Source organism: Salvia splendens, chromosome 8, assembly GCF_004379255.2.
Source record: "Salvia splendens isolate huo1 chromosome 8, SspV2, whole genome shotgun sequence".
NCBI lineage: Eukaryota > Viridiplantae > Streptophyta > Magnoliopsida > Lamiales > Lamiaceae > Salvia > Salvia splendens.
In genome coordinates this window covers 27,829,282-27,853,155 of record NC_056039.1, presented here as the reverse complement: position 1 = coordinate 27,853,155, position 23,874 = coordinate 27,829,282, and the positions used below count along the sequence as shown (strand labels likewise).

Here is a 23,874-nt window from a genome sequence, read left to right as displayed (position 1 = left end):
TAAAATATTGTCTATATTGGGCTAAGTTATTACAATTTTTTTCTTGAGACGAAGGACATTATACTAGCGGAGTTAGGATAACCCCCTTATACAGTGCTTGCAACTTTACTAATTCGCTGATATAAGGGATGTAATTTACACACCAACAACTTCTTTGTGCTCATTATTGAGGATTCCCTTGGATGACTAAGTTTGAATCTCTAATTTATCAATTGGAGGGAAACATTTTACCAATCAAACATTAATTAATTACTTATTAATATTTTCAAGTAATAGTTTCTTGCTTTCCGACTTCTACAATTTAGTAATAGTACTCAGCTTGATTTTTGTTTCAATTGTCCATATTTCACGTTAATTTTGTGCAGTATGGCGTTATAAATATATAAACTCAAATTTCCGACCCTATTTCCATGGCTATCTAATTTCATTTACATTAAAAAAAAGACTGAATTATCTCAGGAATCAAAATGTATCTTTGATTTCAGAAACAAAAATATAATTAGTTCATGTTGTAGTTGCATCAACCCACATCATTTTTAATTAATGATATCATGATCACCCTCGCTGATCACTTGTTATATTTCTATTATAGTATATAAGTTTCGATGATATTTTGTTATTCTATTATTTATGTTATTGAATTAAATATCATAACAACTTAGTCGGCAATTAACGTGAAGACTTTTCTGCCATTTTAACATATGTCGTGGTATCACTTTTTAATACATAAGCGACACCAAACAGAATTTCAATTCTCTTGACCGAAAGGAACAAAACACATACCCATTTTTTCAGAAATATATAATTGGGATAAATTGTACATGCGCATGTATAAAATTTTGGAGGCTAATGGAAAATAGAGGAATTTCGTTCATTCTTGATTTGACTCGGATGGTTCCACACATAAGGTGACATATATTGCATTCATACAAAAACAATTACTAATAATAAAATAAAAATGACGAAGATGATAGTTTTGACTGAGAAAAATAAATGCTAGTAATTGACAGTAATGCAGATTTTAATCAATTAAATGCGGGATAAGGTTTCCTGTTCAACGACATTTTCCTAACTCTTTTATTTCACTAATTTCTCTATTATTCACACGTTCACAATTCCTCTTTGCATGCACGCATATAATTTATACCTAGCTCCCACAAAATATTTTCGCACTTTAACTAATTACTAAATATATGTACTAAATTTAGTTTAATTAAGATCAATCCTATTCCAGTATTCCAGGTGCTGGCAATATAGGGTAGGCAGAACTTCCAATTTCTCATATATTTATTTCTTCATTTTCTTTTTCAATCTTATCTTGGCCTTCACATTTGAGTCCCTCTTTTTAACGACACTTGATTTGTGTGCTCTCAACCGCAGAAATTGGGCTAAACTTTCCACCTGCTTCCTCACCTTCTATTTGTCTTCTTTTTTCTTAGCAAACACTCAATTCAATTTCCTAACCCTAACAAGGTCTGCTTCCTCTTCTCCTCATCTTTATCTTCTTGTTATTGTGTGCATACGATCTTCTTTTGTTTCATCTTGTGTTTATGTTCTTGTTACCCTCCTCCAAATTATGCTCCTAGCTAGCATAACTGCCGGGAGATGGGAGGGATGTAAATTTTTACTTTGCTCATGAAAAAGCATATGTTAGTTTAATATCCTTACTCATTTCTCTTGGCTATATCTTTTGTGAAGTTGCATATAACTTTCATATTTGAATCATTAAAGCAATTAAATTTTTAGGGTTTCCTGGTTTGTGAACACATATACTACATATATTGATCATAAAACTAGGCTTCTCTCTTTTTTCATCTGGTTTTTGAAAGGTGAGGAGATCTACTTTTCACTCCCACAAACAGATACTCCATAAAATTTCAAAAGAGATGCAGATAATAACTTTCTAAACCTGTTTATTTTATGTATCTGATTTAATTTTGGTATGTTTATTTGATGCAGATAATATATCAGAATATGATGGGAGGTGGAAATGGAGCGCTGTCAGTTCCACCGGGATTCCGATTCCATCCAACAGATGAGGAATTACTGTATTATTACCTCAAGAAGAAGGTTTCATACGAACCTATCGACTTTGATGTTATTAGAGAAGTCGATCTCAACAAACTCGAGCCATGGGACCTCAAAGGTTAGCATTTCTTTTACTTTTATTCATTTACTTAATCCTTATTCTTTTCTGTATCTGTAAGTTAAATTATTTTATGAATGCTATGCAGTGTATAATATTGAATATTTCCTATGCATTCTCTGCTAGATTTGATCCCTGTATGTGCAGATAAAATGTTTTACTATATGCATGTAAACTTCTGTGAAATGGAGTATTAAAAGTTGAATATTGACTTATTTCAAATATTTATTGCTTTAATTAATCACGTTGGGAGAATAAGAACATTAACAAGAATAATTAAGCGATAGGTGGAGAAATTAGTTTGCCAGATTAATTAATTATAAAGGGATCTTGATATTGACTCCTAGAATTTATAAAGTATAAAGTGGGAGCAAAATCCATTTATGACTTTCATGGAAAAATAAAGTGGAAGTCATGTAATATGTCACTGGATCCCATAAACTCACAATTATTTTATTTCCCCCATGGAGTTCGAGATACTAATCATATTTTAGAACTACCAAAGATTAATGTGATTAAGATTTTGAATTCATCGAGAAAATGTTGACTGCAAATTTCTCAAAAAGCATCCTATGTTAACTTGTGAATCTGTGATGCATATTACTTCTGAGTTTTAAAAACTACAAGAACAATATAGAATACTCCAGTGAGCAATAGAGGATATACCTTGTTAATACTTGAGATATTATATTAATATAGTATATAAAAAGTTATGATCACACGGGGGTGTGATCAATTGCTGACTTTCTTAAGTTGCTAACTCTGTTAACTCATTAACGTAGGAGTATATTAAAAATCTCAACACGATAACATTAATATGTCAACACATAATTTTGTTGACATTTCAATATATTGTATTGACATTTTAATTTCATCGTGTCGACATTTTTAATACACTGCGTTGATGAGTTAGCAACTTAAAAAGTTAGCAATATAACACACCCCTTACCACACTATAGTAATTCGTGACATGCATGACCTTTTATGGTATAATATCGTGTTCACATTTGCGTGAAAAAAATTTTGAGTTTCCACTTGTTAATATCCTTATTAACGTGTAGATATAATGATATATAGAGCTGCATGTGCAAAGAAATCAGCTGCATTTGAGAAGAAAAACCCATGAATAGAGTGTAGAGAGTTATTTTCTTTAGTTGTGAACAAGGCTAATTTATAAATGTCACATGCAGAGAAATGTAGAATCGGGTCGGGTCCCCAAAACGAATGGTACTTCTTCAGCCACAAGGACAAAAAGTACCCTACGGGGACCCGAACGAACCGGGCAACGACAGCCGGTTTCTGGAAGGCGACCGGAAGAGACAAGGCAATCCACATGAACAACTCAAGGAGGATCGGGATGAGGAAAACCCTAGTTTTCTACACAGGCCGAGCCCCCCACGGCCACAAGACCGATTGGATCATGCACGAATACCGTCTAGACGACGACAACGCTCCTCACCATGATCACATCCAAGTATGTCCAAATTTTATTACATCTAAAGATGCAGGTAAAATATTGTCAACTAATTATCCATTAATTGTCATTCTAGTCAAAATTACAAACACACTATAGGTAATTAAATAGTAAGATATTTTAATATCATCATTTTAAATTTTATCATCAGTTTTTAAAAATTTCTGGTTCCGTCACTGTTTAGGAAGACGACGGATGGGTGATATGTAGGGTTTTCAAAAAGAAAAACATGAGCCGAGGGTTCCAGGCGGAGGAGGAGCAAGAAGAACCGATGGTACCTTTCCATAACCACGCAGTGGGTGGTTGTACCTTGGAGCCCGCATTCAAGCACCATCTCCCGCAATTACTGTGCCCCGAGCAAACCGGCGTTTCGTCCTCATTCATGTCGTCGCTTCCGCTGATGGACCTAAATCTCCTCCGCCCAACGCCGGGCGCAGGGCCTTCCTTCATTCAACATGAGAAGCTCACCGGAGACTGGTCGTTTCTGGATAAGCTTCTCACCACTCAGCAGACCATGGATCACGTTAACAAGTTTGCTGATCTGCGCTTTCCCTTTCCACATCACGGTCTCCAACACGATTTCTCCAAATTTTCCAAGTAGAATTGTTTTGTTTCTTCTCCAAATGCGCTATTTTATCTTTGGACCTCATCATGGAAATTATATATACTGCTCTATGCTCATCCCAATTTTTTGCATTTATTTATTTATTTACCACTAATTTTTCCTCAATGCTAATAACGTATTCCTAGCTGATTTTTGAATCCTTAATTACCAATTGACTATGTGTGACATTATTCAGTCATAGAATTACTCTCTCGCATACACACGTTTAAATGACTTTAACCTCAAATATATCCGTTTGGGAAAATAGCCTAACAAACATAGCGCTTTGTTAATATATTAGCACAGTTTTTTTCAATAGTTAATGATGTGCAAGATTTATTAACTAAAGTGAAAAATAATAATATCCGGTGCTTTTTCTTTGGAGATGTATCAACCCATATAGGTTTCCTTAAAATTAATGGGATATTGGTTCCTAAAAATATAAATTTTGGCCAAAATTCAATATTTTTCACAAATTTTAAAATTAGTTTAAAATATATAAATTATATTTTTTAAAATTGATTTAAAATATCAAAAATTTTATATCTTGTTTATACTATATTTTATAACAGGTTACTCACCATATCCGACTAACTCACGTGCACTTTTTGTTCTGCACTTTTTGTTCTACTTAGCACTGCTAAAGTAACATGATTTCTTACGTTGCATTTTATCCTATTTGTCAAAAACTTAAAAAGTTATCTAAGATATCATAAACATTTCACGATTGTCAACTAAAACAAGATTTTTGCCAAAAATATTTAATTTGGATTAGACGGAGAAATAACAAACAAATTACTACAAAATTTGTGATAATTTAAACTAGTTATAAAGTTTTCGTAAAATACTACTACTCCCTCTGTCCCCCGTCCCTGATAAATAAATGTCCCTGCAAATTTATCGGGTTTCATTTTCTATACTCATTTTAAAAAATGATAATAAATAATTAAAGTGAAAATAAAGTAAAATAAGAGAGAGAATTTCATTTTCTATACTCATTTTAAAAAATGATAATAAATAATTAAAGTGAAAATAAAGTAAAATAAGAGAGAGAATAATGTAGATGATAGTTTTCTCTACATTATTCTCTCTTTTATTTTATTCTCTTTCCACTTTAACTATTTATTATCATTTTTTCAAAACAAATACTTTTATTTTCCTCTTTTTCCACTTTAACTATTTATTATCATTTTTTCAAAACGAGTATAGAAAATGAAATTGTGACAAATTTTCAGGAACATAGGGATTAAAATTTAGCCAAAATTTATAATTTTAGAAACCAATATCTCCATTGGGAGAGGATAAACTATGTTCTTAGTTTAAGTTACAGTTTTGAAATACCATCGTAGATGGTATTTGCTCCAAGTTAAAGTTATTTATTTTATTTTATGTGTTTCTGAAGCATTAATAATAGAACTAACTATTCCTGCAAAAAGAAAAAGAACTAAATAGGTTGCCAGACAAAAAAATTGATCAGTAGAAGAAGTAGCTAGGATGCTTGTGCTAATTTTGAAAGGAGGAAGCATCGAGTGAGATATATCATGATTGTTTTTAGGTACTCAATCACTGTATGAGTGTATCACAGTTGCAGACAAATATCTACATATATATACATGGTGTAACTATTATATCAAGTGCAATGTAGATAAAGGTCTACATACAGAGGTAGCAGCTCATTAATCCCAAACCCATTATTATTAAGTGGGAATTGGGAATTTGGGAAGAGGCTGCTATACTATGCTATGCTATGATCATAAAAGTAAACAAAACATAGAAGCAAAATACTACTAGTAATAAGTAGTTGGGTGATAGGGTCCTCGATCTAGCAAATCTTGCCGAAAATCATCTCCAATATTTAGCATATCTTTTATTATAGTTAGTTAACTTTATTTATTTTCCATATCTTTTTATTTTAATTATCTTTCTTGATTAGCAAGATATGTTTAGGGTTTAGAATTCTATAAATTATAGAATTCTCTAGTATTTTGATTCATTGAGAAATAAAGTATAAACTTATTCTCATTCCCGATTCTGGCGGAAATCGCCCCCTAGCACCTCAACTAGGGTTTATCTTGTTCTTCGTTTCGCTACAAATCGTTGGTGCTCTAGTTTGATAGATCTAGGGTCTATCAAATTAGCGCTTTCATTGATTACTCTTCCTCCATCCATCCAAATTGATCTCTCAAAATCTCTCAAACAAACGTCAAATCTCTCCCAAAATCTCTCAAAAACTCAAGCCACCTTCTCTTCAATCTTCCATTTTTCTACACATCACAAAATCATGCTCATATTCTCGACAAACTATGGAATCACAACAACACGCTCTCGAGATTCTCATGGACTTACGCCGTCTAGTCGCTGCTCATGGCGAATTTCTAGCCAAGTTCAGACAGCATACCAAGGAGGCTCCGGAAAGCCTTGCCGAGCGCTCACCTACACATCAGCCATGTAATACTTGGCCGCCGGACCAACAGCCAGTCACGGGACCTCAGCGGGGCTGGTCTCTTCCTCCATCGGTCACAACCGCACCGCTGGGTATCAAGCCCGAAGCTCTACCACGCCTCCGCCTCGAACCACCACGTTTTGACGGAGAGCATGCCCTGGATTGGATCGGTAAGATCCAAAGGTACTATAACCACCACTACACACTGCTAGATGATCGCCTTTATCTTACGAAATATTTGTTCGATCACCCGGCGTCCGAATGGATGGCACACTGGATGGATAATAATGCCGAAAAAGGTTGGGACGATTTTCTATTGGCAGTCAAGCAGCGTTTTGACCCCAATCCATACGAAGGACGACTAACAGCCCCACACACTTGGTCGGAAGCTCCGTCTCCTGCAGCACCTTCGGCCGCCACTGCCGCTCGTGCTAACTATCCTACGGACGGAGTTGGTATGATGATCTTAGAAGCAGACAAGGAGATCTTAGATACAGACAATGAAAAGAATTTAGGTGGCAGTTCATCATGCGATGGTGTCCCCAACGACAGCATAGCCCTTGCTGTAGTTGATCCACACAAAGCATCAACGTTTGCTTCTTCAATTCTCGAGGCGACTATGGAGCTTTGTAGCATTGAAGCTGTCTCATTTATTGCGACTTTGGGAACTCATAAGACACTAGCAGAGACTACCAAGGTTGAGCACTTCATAGGCGAATTGGGTGTTTGTTTGGTTGGGGACAAAGCCATGCCTGAGAGTATCAATAACCAATATGTGGTTCCCAGTATCGAGCAGTTGCAGCACACCGTTTGGAGCTTCGATGTGGATGATGAGGCCTATTTTGGAGAAGTGAAAGTCCCCAGCTCAGAGGATCAGACTCCTTGTCAACCCTATGTAAATGTGTGTATGAACGAACAACTTAATCCCTTTCCGAGGGCTAGTTACAGTGAAGAGCAAAACAACCACCTCGATTACCCCATTCCATTGACTCCCACTATCGTCAACTCCCCGATGATCACTGAAGGTGCAGATGAGGTTCCCTTGGAGAAGTTGTTGGGCTCGTCAACAGGTGAGGAATTGTTTCACATGAAAATCAAGATTGTGAGATCGATGGATTTTGCTCATTTCTTCAAGAATCCAACTGTTGGTGAGAAGCTTAAGGCTCTTTACTTCATTGATGAATTTGTTACAAATCCCGTTACACTGCACGAGGGATTAAAACTATTAGTTGGCGATTTCTATTTTTATGTGTTGTTGCATTCATTTGTGAAGCTTCTTTCAAGTATAGAGAGCCCAGTGTTGCCACAATTATTGGAGTGGTATTAGGATGTTTTGGCTGATGGGAGTCAAGTTGTTCAAGTTTGGCCTTCATTATGTGTGCCTCATTCTACCTCAATTGATTTAAGGAGTACGTTTGCAGAAGTGGCTTCTAGATGGAAAGAATATAAGGGTGTTATCCATATTTGGTTATCATGCTGGTGCAGAATCCTTTCGGACCTAAACTCCGAGCTGCATCTTTTTCAGCTCGTGTATTGGTTTTCAAACCCATCATCACAGCCGCCTTGGGAACCGCCAAAGGCCCTCCAACAACATTTCCTTACTTTTTGCCCAAGGCAAGGCGATTTTCAACGGCGGGAGAGTTGATAGGATCCTCGATCTAGCAAATCTCGCCGAAGATATCTCCAATAATTTAGCGTATCTTTTATTATAGTTAGTTATTGAAAGGACCTCAGGGCGCTTAGGTCTCGTTCAAGCAAGGATATATCCTACTGGTCAGGATAGAGATCCTAACTAAGCCTAGACCCTGGTTTCAAAAATTCCTCAACCCACTTCTACTGATCAGTATAGTGGTTGTAAGGGTCGAATCCCACAGAGATGGTGCGTTAAAACTATTGTGGTGATATTCTGGATGGTTTGGTTAGCTACCACGCTCGGGTTGAGTCTCTACCTAGGCAAGAACTTAAAGGTAATTTCCTACTGACTGGAATGGGGAAAGAAGTGTAGGGGTGCAGCTGTGTAAGTGGAAATAGGGGGATATTTTTATAACAGAAAATATTTGGAAGGTACGAGATTCTATTTTGGGCTAGACAGAATATTCAGAGGGTAGTGGTAGTCATGGTGACTAGGCTGACAGATCTGCAGGTTATAACTAAAAGTAAAGGACAAAAAAGCAAAAAGCATCTAAAAAGCAAAGTGGTCCCCAACATTAGACATGGACATCATCTTCTTCAACAACACAAACTAAAATCAGAAAATAATTCCAGATTCAACACGGAAACACAGTTTATCAATTCGCGAACACAGATCCACAAATAATAACACCCAATCTGAAATCAAAACACAGAAAATGCAACTCCGCGTACTGGTCAGCAGGAAAACGAAAACGAACTCAAACAAGACTTCACATGCAGCGATTCACTCACGATCAATAGTTCCACATTTAACTAAAGGAATTTTGACGGAAACAAAGAAAGGAAAGTTTCAGCACTTAAACACCAAGGAACCTTAGATCTAAGCTAACTAGGCGGAATAGGAAGGAAAAGAAATCAACACCATAACTGAAACGGAAATCAACTTCATATCATAAACACGTTCGGATCTTCCACAAGTACTTCAAAAACAGAAAATATCCAAAAGCAAACAAAGATCCAACGTAAGGAAAGCAAGTAAATTAAACTACGAAAGCGAATAAAAGTGTTTTGCCACTCCGGGCGATGATATCTCTAACTACGGTTCTGCTGGCTGGAACGGACGATTTGGAACTCCGGGAACATCTAGATCTTCAAGTGAACATGGCAGTGGCGAGGAACGAGATTCAGGACTGGGCTGAAGGACTGAACTCCGAGAGAACTCTCCTAAGAGTGATGATGATGAATGATTCCCTCCTCAAGCTTCCTTTTTCTCTCCAAGTGGATTCCTTTTATAGGGAGGCTTACCCTTGATTTTTAGGGTAAGACCTTGCGGTGAAATGACTTCTTTGCCCTTAATTGTGATTGAGCAGTCCCAGCTATCCTCCTTCTCCATCTCGAGCCATTTTTGCATGTATACTGGTCAGTACGTAATCGTCCTGACGCCCTTTTCACTTGAAGTGTCTGAAACTCTGTCTACTGGCTAGAACGCTTACCCTGCACGCTTAAGCAACTAGTTTTGCAGATATAATTCAATTATGCACATCATACTGACCCGTAACCTAGGCCTAGAATACGACTTATCAAATTGCTCACACTTACCACATGCTTGTCCTCAAGCGTGAAGAACAAACAAAAAGGAATAAGTCGAATTCTAGCCTGGTTACTCCCCTGACCGACTCTACCTAAACTAGACTCTTTACTACAACGACGCAAAGAAAAACATTTGGTCAAACACAGAAAAAACACACAAACAAGAATAAACACTAAAACAAAAAGATTAGGCTATATTTTCAACCATCCCTTACCTCGGGATCCGGTGCAATCCGGCCTTAGACAGCCTTGAACTTCTGCCACCCCCCATTCCTTCCTGGTCAGTATATCCCCTTGTCAAGATCGCCCAAACTCTCGGCCAAACACTAGATTCACTCGGTCTCTCATACCTCACCAGGAATGTTGGGACCGCATTCTCTCAATATGCTCAACCACGCTTGCTTCGGACTTGGATCTCACGTGCAGCTACTGAAGGGCTTAAAGGCTTGTAATGGGGCTATTGGGTTGTATTGTTTTGGGGTAGATGTTCCTAAGGCTCTAAGTTTCAACATTTCTATTTTATTGATGTGGGGGGGACTGTGTGCATTAGGCTTCTGATCAGTTGCTTCTTAGTTGGCGCTTCTGGCTTGGGTCTCCAACTGGTCAGTATCATCTTGTGGCTTTGCCACCCTTATTCCTTCTCTTTTTTTTCTGTGGTCAAGTTTCTGACCATTTTTCTCCACATTCTTCTTTCTCTTTTTCCTTTGTGGCTTCGCCACCCTTATACCTTCTTCTCTCCTTTTTTTTTCTTTTTGTGGACCCGGGATAACTCCCTGGTCGATTTTCTTCCGAACCTTCTTGCCCAGCTGGAGTCTGCTTTCTTGTACATCTTTCTGGCCAGTAAGCTTCATTCGCCTCACGCCTTGCACACACACAGCCCCAGTGGCTAGGGGTATTTATCTGGGTAACAGAGTTGAGAAAAGAGGTTCTAAGGGTGGTTTTTTTTTTTTTTTTTTTTTTTTTTTTTTTTTTTTTACGGATGGGGGGTTTCCTACTGCCTTCAGTGTTTGCTACCCGTGGTCACTTCATCCTAGGAAATTTGTGGCAGCCTCTCTTTCTTTTCAATATTTGTGGAAAGTGGTTCCACTTTAAGCTTATAACTCACATTTGAAGAGGGCTTTCGCGTTTGGCTCTAAGTATGGGCTTTTCTTTCATACTCACATCATCTATCCTGACTAGGAGGTACTAGGGATGGTGGTTTCGGTTTTTCAGCATGTCCTATCTCCCTCAATTCCCTTCACCGTCAGCTCAAGACGGTTGAGTTTTAAACCCAATCAACACACAAAATAAAAAACTATACTTAACGGGACACAAACACAAACACAAAAACTACACATATATACATACTCATCATACTGGTCATTGCGTCCCCCCCCCCCCCACTTCACAAGTGTCTGCCCTCAGATAAGGCTGTGAAGTGGAAAAGGTAATGGCCAGTATGATGGACACATAGACAAACAGACAAAAACAACAAAATAAAACTAAAACTTCTCACACTTAGACTATGGAATAGGCTAAGTGGGAGAAGTTTGAAAACCTAAACAGCAACCAACAAAACACATATATACAAAACTCCTCACACTTAGGCCGTGCAACGGACTAAGTGTGAGTCAACATGCGTACGAAACAAGAAAAAATACAAAAACATGCTACACAGAAATAAACACAGAAGTTTACCTATCGCAACAAAAACTAACACCAACAATTATGAAAAACATAAAAAACAAACAGAAAGCTAAAAAAAACTAACTTGTCAGGGTGGGGGGTTGGTCTAGCGAAGTCTCCTGCTCCTCCGTGGGGCAGGTGGTGTAGGCTGCTTTTCCAGGGGTTCCTCTTCCGTTCCAGTGTGATCCTCACTTTCCTTCGCCGGTTCCTCGGCTGCTGCCGGCACCTCGGTGTTCTCTTCCTCGGGCTCGTCTATCATTGTCTCTGGTGGGTGGGTCTCATCGTCCTGGCCTCCATGGCCGCTTGTTCCTGTAGCTGGTTCCTTCTTCCAGCTGGTCACTTCTTTCAACAACACATCTATCACGGATGCCATCCGGCCCATCTCCGTGATCAATCGATGGTTTTCCTCTCCCAAAGTAGTCACTAACGTCTCCATAGCGTCTTGCTTTCGAGCCAATGTCCTCTGCTCTGCAGATCCGTCCAACATCCGTTCCACTACTCCCGCTAGCTTCCGTGCTCATGCCTACTGCCTTCGAAGCGAGGTCTAGACCCTCAGCCTCCGAGGCAGTAGCTTCCGCTGCTTGGCCTACTTGGTTCAGGATGGACTCAAACTCCTCATCTGTCATCAACGACCGCTTTTGGGCTGATTCGTTCAGATCTATGTCCTTCCTCTCCACTTCATGAGATACCGGCTCCGCCTCGGGCGTCCTCTTCGCTTCGCCACTCCCCTCATGGGTTGTCTCTTCTTGGCTGGCCCTTTTCTTACGCTCCTCAGAGTTGGAGTCGTAATAGGCGGCGACAGCATCGAGCCCGCCGAATCTGGTGCCGAGGTTTCCGACGGCGCGGTCACCGAGGGAGATCCCTACTCCGATTGTACTTCTGCGTGTCTGACCGGTGCATGCGAAATTTCACTGGGTGCGTTTCCTATGCCCCCCATTTGACCAAAACCAGTCAATGCCGCCGTCCAGTCCCGAGTAGGGTCCTGTTGACGAAGAAATGCCATCATGGCATCCATGGAAATCATAGGTGGTGGATGAGTGGTCGGTGCTGGTGGCGGTGGATTTTGCTGTGGTTGTGCCTCCTGGGTTTCTTGGCGGCGCGATTTGATTTTCTTGGCGAAAGCTTTCTTCCCCATGAGTGGAAATCTGTGATTTAGTGGTGAAAAGGTAGGGTTGAGAGTTGGGTTGAGACTGATGTTTCGGCGAGAGAGATGGACAAGAGTTTCTTGAAAGTGAATTGAAAATGAGGGTTTGTGAGGGAAAAGTGTTGGGACGGTAAGTTTAATTCGGATGAGAGAGAGCAGTTGCAGGTGGTTGTAACCGGTTATCAGGGGTAGCCGGTCGCGACGTTTCAGACGGGAAGGGCGGTTGAGGTTGCTGGCCTCTGATTGGTCCGCGCGTCTTTTCCCTCTGCTCACGCGCCATTTCTCCTGCTGTCACCCTGCAAAAGCTGCACAAGCTTTAATTCAAATTTTCATCCTCTCCATAATTCCTCCTATTCATGCCTAAAAAGGAAACTAATTTAAATGGGCACTTAAATAAAATTTTGAAATAGCACCAGATAAGTAATCCCTTGGTCAATGTGCACTTCAAATTAAAATTAAGGCCCGGAAATATTTTTGGATTTTTAGGAATTATCTAGCGTGCAAAGATTAATTACGTATTTACAATATTTACAACTTCCTTAGGCAATTTGGAATTCAACTTGGCCAGTAATATGCAAACTATTTTCAAAGGGAAACTGGCCGCGCGGAACTCCAAATTCCTATCTTACTGATCAGTATGAAACCGATGGAAGTGGCTGTAGTGGAATTTCATCCACCACATCCACCTCGCTATTATCCCTGAATATTTTCAACCTATGCCCATTTACTATGAAAGGTTCAGAGTTAGAGAAACTCCCTGAAATTTCTACTGCCCCATTAGATCGGAGCGCAGTTATGATGTAAGGTCCTGTCCACTTGGACTTGAGTTTCCCTGGCATAAGCTTCAATCTTGACTGGAAGAGTAGTACTTTCTGGCCAACATGGAGCTCCTTAGTTCTCAGATTTCGATCATGCCATAATTTAGTTCGTTCTTTGTACCACATGGCGGAGTCGAATGACTCCAATCTAAGTTCCTCAAGCTCCTGCAGTTGCAGCTTCCTTTCCTCTTCACAGGCTGTAGCATCCATATTCACTTTCTGTACTGCCCAGTATGCTTGATGCTCGATTCCAACTGGTAAATGACACATCTTTCCAAAAACAATCCGGTAAGGGGACATGCCTATGGGGGTCTTGTAGGCTGTTCGATACGCCCAGAGAGCATCCTCTAACCTTACACTCCAATCCTTCCTAGAAGTGTTCACCGTCTTCTCCAAAATTTTCTTTATCTCGCGGTTAGAGATTTCTGCTTGACCATTTACTTGCGGATGGTAAGGGCTGGATAGTCTATGGTGCACACTGTATTTCTTCATCAAGGCTTCAATTGTGCGATTACAGAAGTGTGTACCTTGATCGGATATGATCGCCCTGGGTACACCGAATCGGCTGAAGATATGACTTTTTAAGAACTTGGCCACTTCCTTGGCTTCACACGTGCCTGTGGCCTTGGCTTCTACCCATTTGGAGACGTAGTCTACAGCAACTAGGATATACAGATTCCCATAGGATGAAGGAAAAGGTCCCATGAAATCCATTCCCCATATGTCGAATAGCTCGCAAACTATTACGGGTACCTGCGGCATTTCATCCCGGGCAGATATTCCACCGGTCAGTTGGCAACGCTCACAGCTCCTGCAGAACTCGTACGCATCTTTGTTGAGGGTTGGCCAATAAAAGCCGCTATCCAAAATCTTCCTTGCCGTCTTCTTGGACCCGAAATGTCCTCCGCATGCTAATGAATGGCAGTGGGTTAAAACATCCCGCTGCTCCCAGTCAGGAATGCACCTCCTTATCACTTTATCGGACCCTACTCTCCACAGATAGGGGTCGTCCCAAAAGTAGTATTTTGCTTCACTCTTGATCTTCATTCTTTGTGCTTTGGTAACACTCGGTACTTCTAGAAGCTCTCCAGTTACTAGGTAGTTGGCCAGGTCCGCGTACCATGGCTCTTGCCCTACCTTCTCTTTTCCTTTCGCTATATCATTCTGACCAGTAAGTTTCAACACTTCTTCCCAATCAATTTTTCTGGGCACAAAAATCACCTCACACAAATGTTCCTCCGGAAATTTATCATGCACTTCGTCACCATTTCCATCTTGCACTATTCTACTCAAATGGTCTGCCACCTTGTTCTCGACTCCTCGCTTATCTTCCACCTCCCAGTCAAATTCTTGTAGCAAGAGTACCCATCGGATCAAGCATGGTTTGGATTCCTTCTTGGCAATCAGATACTTAATCGCCGCATGGTCAGTATACACTATGACTTTGGATCCCAACAAATATGGCCTGAACTTCTCGAAGGAATACACCACTGCTAGCATCTCCTTTTCAGTGGTATCGTAATTCCGCTGGGCTTGATTTAAAGTCTTGGACACAAAAAATTACGTACCTCTTCCCGTCGATCTTCTGACCCAGCACGGCTCCTACCGCAAAATCGCTGGCGTCGCACATTACTTCGAAAGGATGGTTCCAGTCAGGAGCCCTTATGATAGGTGCGGATATCAACTTTTCCTTGAGAAGGTTGAAAGCAGCCTTGCATTGCTCATCAAAGATGAATTCCACGTCATTCTGAAGTAATCTAGTAAGGGGCTGGGCGATCTTAGAGAAATCCTTGATAAATCTTCGATAAAATCCGGCGTGCCCCAGAAAACCCCTTATTCCCTTCTGATCAGTAGGGAATGGTAATTTGGATATAACATCTACCTTGGCTCGATCCACTTGGATACCTCTCTCTGAGACCACGTGTCCTAAAACTATCCCTTCGGCGACCATAAAATGGCACTTTTCGAAGTTCAAAACCAAACTCTTTGCTTGACATCTCTCCAAAACTATATCCAAATGGTGAAGGCAAGAGTCGAACGAGTCTCCGTAAACCGTAAAATCGTCCATGAATATCTCTATGCAATCCTCAATCAAATCGGAAAATATGCTCATCATACATCGTTGAAACGTACCTGGAGCGTTGCACAGGCCGAAAGGCATGCGACAGTATGCATAGGTTCCAAACGGGCAAGTGAAAGTGGTCTTGTCCTGGTCCTCAGGATCTACGTAAATTTGGAAATACCCGCTGTACCCATCTAGAAAGCAGAAAAACTTCTTCCCAGCTAATCTCTCCAACATTTGGTCGATGAACGGCAGGGGAAAATGGTCCTTCCTGGTCGCATTGTTCAGCTTACGGTTATCGATGCACATTCGCCAACCCGTGACTAGCCTCGTTGGGATCAGCTCATTCCTCTCATTCTGAACTACTTGGATGCCCGACTTCTTTGGGACCATGTGGATCGGGCTGACCTACTCACTATCCGGTACTGAATAGATAATCCCTAGCGACAACAACTTCAAGATCTCCTTCAATATCTCTTCTCGCATGTTAGGGTTTACCTTCCTTTGAGCATCTCGATGTGCCTTCGCTCCTTCCTCCAACCTAATGTGGTGCATGCAGACGTCGGGGCTAATTCCCACTAAATCTGTAAGACTTCAACCAATCGCCTTCTTGTTCTTGCTCAGCACGGTCAGTAGCCTAGCCTCTTGTTCCTTCGTAAGGCTGCTACTGATGATCACTGGATATGAGTTCTCCTCTCCAAGGAAGGCATACTTCAAATTCGGTGGTAACTTCTTCAGCTCAACTTGAGGTGGAAGTGTGTCTTCGGGTAGAGGGTTTTTCTCAATCTCTCCTTCTTTTTCTAAATCTCCCCCCGATGGTTCTTCTATACTGGCTGGTAGCTGAACCCCTGTGGCTCCAATGAACTCCGATTTCAGACAGAATTCCTTGATTGCTACTTCTATTTCTTCATCAGTCAACCCTTGGCTACTAATCAGATCACACCATGCAGCAGCTTCGACGTCAGCCTGCTCATAAACATCTAACGCTTGGAGTTTCTCCTGCAATAGTTCGGTCTCAAGAAAATCTTGGACAAGGGGGTCAATCACATCAACATAACACAAATTCTCAGAATCAATCGGTTTCTTCATGGCTTCATTGATATCAAAAGTGAATTTCTCTCCATGAAAATCAATGCAAATTGTCCCCTCGGCCATGTCCACTATTGTCTTAGCCGTTCTAAAAAATGGCCTTCCTAACAACACTCCACTAGATTCCCTAGCTTCATGCTCACTCATTTTGATCACATAAAAATCAGCAGGATAGGTAAAATCATGCACTCTTACTAACACGTTTTCTAAAACTCCCTCAGGACTTATGCACGACCTATCAGCCAGTTGGATCAATACCCTAGTATTCGACAATCTAACTCCCTTCAATCGGTTATAGATAGACAATGGCATGACATTTATGGATGCCCCCAAATCACACATTGCATGTTTGACCTTTACATCTCCTATGGCTATGGGCAGAGTGAACATACCTGGATCGGCTCTCTTGGGTGGCAACTTCTCTTGCACTATTGCTGACGCTATCCCTTCCACCATAATCTTGCCATCCTTCTGGGCTCTCCCGGCTATGAAGTCCTTTATGAATCTTTGTAACAAATCGGAATGGTAATGGTGACATCCAACTTCCCGAAAATCGACAAGTAGTCAACCGGGTTCTCTTTCTTCCTCTTTGTAACAAATCGGAATGGTAATGGTTTCTCCCTTTTTTTCTCCTCTACTGGTTCTTCAGCAACCTTCTTGGAGTTTCTCTTGGGTAGTTCCTGGGTCTGGGCCTCCATTCTGGGCTCTACCTCTTGAGGAGGTTCCTTCCTGGTCAGTAGGGTGTCGGGTTCACCTCGTACACTTGGTGTATCATCCAAGAAGAATGGATCTTTCATCTGAGGCATAGTTCTCCCTAATTCTTCCGCTAAAATGGTATCACCTCTTATCTTCGTTCCATTGGATTCTCCACTAGGTTGTTTCGGTTGAGGCGTGTCATAAGTGGTTCCTGACCTCAACGTAACCTTACTCACATTTGCCTTTTCGGGCAATTGGACTGTAGATGGGAGTTTCCCTGCATTTCCCTTCAAATCACCCACCGAACTGGCCAGTTGAGCTAACTGTCTATTCATCATATCCATGTTCGCCTTATGTTCCTTCTGGGCGTTTTGCATCCCCTGCACGACTTCATTATGGGATTGCAATTCTCCTTTGATGCTGTGTTGTGACGCTAGCATTTCACCCATCATGTCCTCAACGGATCTCCTTGACCTGAGTTTTGGAAGTGACTTGGCCCTTGGTGTTGATAGTTCTGGGAATTTTGCTGGCCTTGATTAGGCGGGTATTGGTTATACTGGGCAGGAGGGGTGTACTGATCTTGAGGATATTGATTCTGGTGCTGGCCTTGGAATTGATTTTGGTTCTGATGGTTTTGGGGTCCTGGGTTTGGCTGATTTTGGAAGTTTTGGAAGTTTCTCTGGTGGGGTGGCACATAGACAGGGTTCGGGTTTTGTGGGTTTTGGTTTTGGGAATGTTGGTTTCTTCCTGACCAGTTGGGCTGGTAGTCTGGGTTTACTGGTCCACGGTTAGGGTTTTGGTTCGGATGAGGGTTATACTGGTTCTGACCTTGGTTCTGATTTTGGCTCCCGTCGCCCCATCGGAAGTTCAGATGATCCCTCCATGGTGCATCCCGTTGCCTACCTTGAATCCAATGCCCACTAGAATTGAAGTACCCCGCAGCATTAACCTGCTCCATATTCCCGAAATCATTAGGCTGATCATAGTTCGGTCCTTGATTTCCCTGCTCTGCACCCTTGTAATTCCCAGCTGGGGAAGGTGGTGGAGTGCTCTTCTCGATCGCACTCAGAAGTGACTTCTTCAGCTCATCCATTTTCAAATCCATTTTCTGCTCTAGTGTATTTTCCTGATCAGTAACCGAGGCAACAGCAGCCCGTTCTCGGTTGTATCCTTCCCTTGAATGGTCATACTCTTTCTTTGCATTCAGTAGCTTCCTTAGGACTCTCTTTGCTTCGCTAACCCGCAATTGCGTGAAGCTTCCTCCTGACGATGAATTTGCCAGGTCCTTGGTTACCGCGTTCATGTCTTCGTAGAAAGTATGATGTACTTCAATGTCCGCCATGCGATGGTTGGGACATGATTCCAAAAGACCCATGTATCTTGCCCAATAATCACTCAAGGGCTCATCATACCCTTGCTTCACATTAGTTATTTCCCTCTTCAGCGCGCTTGTCTTGGATGACGGAAAAAACTCGCCCAGAAATGCTGACTTGAAATCGGCCCAAGTCTCAATAGAGTTGGGGGGGCAGGCGCATGAACCAGGTGTTAGCTTCCCCCTTGAGCACAAATGGCAAATCCTTCAGCCTATAATCATCCTCAGTTGCTCCTGCTGGTCTCCTCTGCGCTCTACAAATTTTGCAAAACTCATGAAGAAACTCATACGGCCCTTCGTAGCTCTTCCCGCAGTACGTAGGCAGGATCGCGATCACATGAGGCTTCACATCTCAGGCGGTTTGCCCTGGAGTAACGACTATGGCTTGCGGGGGCTCTCCTTCAGTATGCGCGTTCAGCGTCCCTATCTCCGGGTCCTCATCTCCCTGGTTGGCCATTTCCCTTGGGTTGCCTTCCAACAGTGGTATCTCTTCTGGTATCGGTCCCTCTATGGTGCCCTTCTCTTCGTCACTACTCGTGCCTAGGTCAGACAAGGTGGTCCACAGCCAGAACGAGTGGTTACGAGTATAGATCCTCGCTGAAGTATCTTCGGTCTCCCCTGGTCAGGAGCCGAACTGCTTCTCATAAACTGAAATGAAAAGAAAAGAAAAAGAAGATTATGCACAATATATACGCCAAAGTATCACACACAAAAGTAACTAGTAACGCCATCCATCCCCGGCAACGGCGCCATTTGAAAGGACCTCAGGGCGCTTAGGTGTCGTTCAAGCAATGATATATCCTACTGGTCAGGATAGAGATCCTAACTAAGCCTAGACCCTGGTTTCAAAAATTCCTCAACCCACTTCTACTGATCTGTATAGTGGTTGTAAGGGCCGAATCCCACAGAGATGGTGCGTTAAAACTATTGTGGTGATATTCTGGATGGTTTGGTTAGCTACCACGCTCGGGTTGAGTCTCTACCTAGGCAAGAACTTACAGGTAATTTCCTACTGACTGGAATGGGGAAAGAAGTGTAGGGGTGCAGCTGTGTACGTGGAAATAGGGGGACATTTTTATAACAGAAAATATTTGGAAGGTACGAGATTCTATTTTGGGCTAGACAGAATATTCAGAGGGTAGTGGTAGTCATGGTGACTAGGCTGACAGATCTGCAGGTTATAACTAAAAGTAAAGGACAAAAAAACAAAAAGCATCTAAAAAGCAAAGTGGTCCCCAACATTAGACATGGACATCATCTTCTTCAACAACACAAACTAAAATCAGAAAATAATTCCAGATTCAACACGGAAACACAGTTTATCAATTCGCGAACACAGATCCACAAATAAGAACACCCAATCTGAAATCAAAACACAGAAAATGCAACTCCACGTACTGGTCAGCAGGAAAACGAAAACGAACTCAAACAAGACTTCACATGCAGCGATTCACTCACGATCAATAGTTCCACATTTAACTAAAGGAATTTTGACGGAAACAAAGAAAGGAAAGTTTCAGCACTTAAACACCAAGGAACCTTAGATCTAAGCTAACTAGGCGGAATAGGAAGGAAAAGAAATCAACACCATAACTGAAACGGAAATCAACTTCATATCATAAACACGTTCGGATCTTCCACAAGTACTTCAAAAACAGAAAATATCCAAAAGCAAACAAAGATCCAACGTAAGGAAAGCAAGTAAATTAAACTACGAAAGCGAATAAAAGTGTTTTGCCACTCCGGGCGATGATATCTCTAACTACGGTTCTGCTGGCTGGAACGGACGATTTGGAACTCCGGGAACATCTAGATCTTCAAGTGAACATGGCAGTGGCGAGGAACGAGATTCAGGACTGGGCTGAAGGACTGAACTCCGAGAGAACTCTCCTAAGAGTGATGATGATGATGAATGATTCCCTCCTCAAGCTACCTTTTTCTCTCCAAGTGGCTTCCTTTTATAGGGAGGCTTACCCTTGATTTTTAGGGTAAGACCTTGCGGTGAAATGACTTCTTTGCCCTTAATTGTGATTGAGCAGTCCCAGCTATCCTCCTTCTCCATCTCGAGCCATTTTTGCATGTATACTGGTCAGTACGTAATCGTCCTGACGCCCTTTTCACTTGAAGTGTCTGAAACTCTGCCTACTGGCTAGAACGCTTACCCTGCACGCTTAAGCAACTAGTTTTGCAGATATAATTCAATTATGCACATCATACTGACCCGTAACCTAGGCCTAGAATACGACTTATCAGTTATCTTTATTTATTTTGCATATCTTTTTATTTTAATTATCTTTCTTGATTATGTTTAGGGTTTAGAATTCTATAAATTATAAATTTATTCTCATTCCCGGTTTTGCGGAAATCGCCCCCTAGCACCTCAACTAGGGTTTATCTTGTTCTTCGTTTCGCTACAAATCGTTGGTGCTCTAGTTTGATAGATCTAGGGTCTATCATTGGGCAAGAGCTAGGCGGTGCGTTAACGCCCAAATCATCCTTATTGTCGTTGTCCTTACCGGCTCCAAACACAGGTCCGCCCAAACCGGCGGCGTCCTCCACTTTATCCTGATTTTTGTCGATATCAATTCCACCGGCGTCCTGCTTGGACCGCGGATCAAACTGAGTCTTATTCTGACCGCCTTCCACCGACTCGTACGTCGTCGCCATGAATGATTCCGGCGGCTGTGCTCCCGACATCGTCTTTTTCTTTCTATTTCTACGCTTGCATGCCCTTTTTCTTCCAGCCGCTGGTGTGAATTGCAGAATCCCGTGAACCATCGAGTCTTTGAACGCAAGTTGTGCCCGAAGCCATTTGGCTAAGGGCACGTCTGCCTGGGCGTCACGCATCACGTCGCCCCCATCGTGCGCCTAGCGCTAGGGCGGGGAGCGGATATTGGCCTCCCGTTCGGCAGATATTTATCTACTCCCCATACCCAAATATCCTGCATGTGTCTGCTCTATCTACACGTGGCTACAACTGCAGCCCAATCTTTTTTAGTCGGATGTTTGTCTATATCCACACACTAATGAAAATTGAACCTAATAAAGATAATCTTTCATCTTAGCCACAGACAATTAATTAAATGGGACTAAGGTTTTGACGAGAGACCTAATATATTATTGAGTACAAAAGAAAGCAGAAGCTGGAATAGCTCAGTTGGTTAGAGCGTGTGGCTGTTAACCACAAGGTCGGAGGTTCAAGCCCTCCTTCTAGCGTTTCTTTTTTGTTTTTTGCTATTGTAAACCATCCTTATTCTAATTTTCTGGTTATAAAATTGTTTTAAATTTGCAATTTTGATTCATACTAGTTGATCGAATTCATTGTCCGACATTTGGTTGATGGATTATTTTCAGTTTGAAAATTTATTCGTATTTTAGTGATTTATTTTTTAAAAATTTATTTTGCCATTTTTGGTTGTGAAATTATTTCTAGGTTGCTATTTTAATTAAGTTTTTTGTTTATTGATTTTATTTTCCGATTTTTAGTTGATGGATTAAAAATATTGCATATTTAATTCTATTGCTTGGTTATGTAATTGTTTTAATATACAATCTCTTTATTTTTGCCTTTGTGATTGAATTTGTACTTTATATTTCAACCACTTGTTATATTTTTTAGTCCTATATGATGTCATTTTAGTGTCAACAACGTGACTTCATTTTGATTGACATTCGAGAGTGCAATATAATAAGTTACTCCTATGAGCTATGTCAGTGTTAGATTCTTAATTGGCTGTAAAAATAATATGTAAAATTATAATTTCACAAAAGTTTTGAATTGTTTACATGTATTCGATATGATAAGTTTCAGATGTCTATAGTTTCATTTAGCATATCAAGTCCTATTGCTTATTAGTCATTGCACTGTTTCGTTCGTTAAATAGTGTGTATTGATCCATATGATTGGGCTAAATACAAGATGTCTTAAGATCTTTAATTTTTATAAGTATCCATTAGTCTAATTAGAGTTGGGCCTGCATTAATTCTGATCTGGGTCAGTTTCACTATTTATGGCAAGAACTGGTTAAAATAATACTAAAAAAAATATAAAAATTATATATTTATTTCTTTCAGAACATATTCAATTAATAAATATGTTGATTGACCAATAAAAAATATCACAATAATAATGAATAGTTCAGTTCATATTGGAGCACTGGTTTGTATGCAATACTGTAAAGCGGCAAATATTTGATGTGTAAGACTTAGGCTTATAGAGATATAGGTGACATACTCAGAATAGGTGATTGTGAGAGTGCTATATGTATTGTGACATAGCTAGTATAGTTAGGTGTTAGTACTTGGAGTAGTATATGTAGTAAAAGTCGATTGTCTAAAACCAGAAAAGGTGAGAAAAATAAAGCCAAAATAGAGTAAGACAGCAATGGCAAAAGTAGAATTGGAAATGATAATTAAGATGTAGTATATGCATAGCATAATTGAATATAGTAGTTGTACTATCAATGTCCTTTAAATTATTTGGACATATATGTAGAGGAGATGATGAATGCATGAAGAGTTAGCTTGCGCAATGAGGCAGTGCAAACCAAAGTTATAGAAAAGCCAAAATTATGGCATTCTTGAAATGGAGGAATCTCAGTGGTAACATGGCGCAGAATAAGGGGTCAAACTGCTCAGCCCCAACAATTACTCACCACCTACTTCACCACCGCATCCACATACACATCTGATAATCTCGGCCGCTCTTACTAAGGATAGTGAAGATGGGAAAAACGTGACGAGGGGAGGGACTAAGGAGCGGGGAAGAAAAGGGGGACACAATAAAAGTTGACACTTAATGCAAAAATTTAATTAACTTCCAAAAGGGAAAATACTTTAGTCTACAAAAACATTTTAGTTTAACAAAAGTAAGCAACGGAATAGTCTCAAAGTACTTGACACAATAAAGCCATACGAAGTAAAGTAAACTCTTGTGACATCAGTTTTCAAAAGTAGCAGCGGAAATAAGTTATCAAAGAGAGTCATAGGATGACGCCTATGTATGAAGACACAACGCATCCAAATTTCCTAAGCCGACTCAACATCCATCGCAACACCCCACTCAACCTGCACATAAAGAAAGCATATGCAGGGCTGAGTACTTGATATACTCAGTGGACACACGCCAAAATATTTGAT

The 23,874-nt window shown here is 40.8% G+C and overlaps 1 protein-coding gene and 1 non-coding gene across 2 annotated transcripts; both read left to right on the top strand.

The window, feature by feature from the left end:
• Positions 1-1,395: 1,395 nt before the first annotated feature.
• On the top strand, positions 1,396-4,221 carry LOC121746012 (protein SOMBRERO-like). The gene is made up of 4 exons (XM_042139951.1): positions 1,396-1,473; positions 1,960-2,146; positions 3,337-3,620; positions 3,805-4,221. Exons 2-4 carry the CDS (start codon positions 1,975-1,977, stop codon positions 4,219-4,221), a joined length of 873 nt encoding a protein of 290 aa, XP_041995885.1. The 5' UTR covers positions 1,396-1,473; positions 1,960-1,974.
• A 17,656-nt stretch (positions 4,222-21,877) lies between these two features.
• On the top strand, positions 21,878-21,951 carry TRNAN-GUU. Its single transcript has one exon. It is a non-coding gene; the product is annotated as a tRNA-Asn (tRNA).
• Positions 21,952-23,874: the final 1,923 nt, after the last annotated feature.

Bases quoted from the DNA above. Each gene is read 5' to 3' on its own strand.
- LOC121746012 (XM_042139951.1), top strand. From the start codon at position 1,975: ATGATGGGAGGTGGAAATGGAGCGCTGTCAGTTCCACCGGGATTCCGA. The intron at 2,147-3,336 runs GTTAGCATTTCT...TGTCACATGCAG, and splicing joins CGAGCCATGGGACCTCAAAG to AGAAATGTAGAATCGGGTCG. The intron at 3,621-3,804 runs GTATGTCCAAAT...GTCACTGTTTAG, and splicing joins CTCACCATGATCACATCCAA to GAAGACGACGGATGGGTGAT.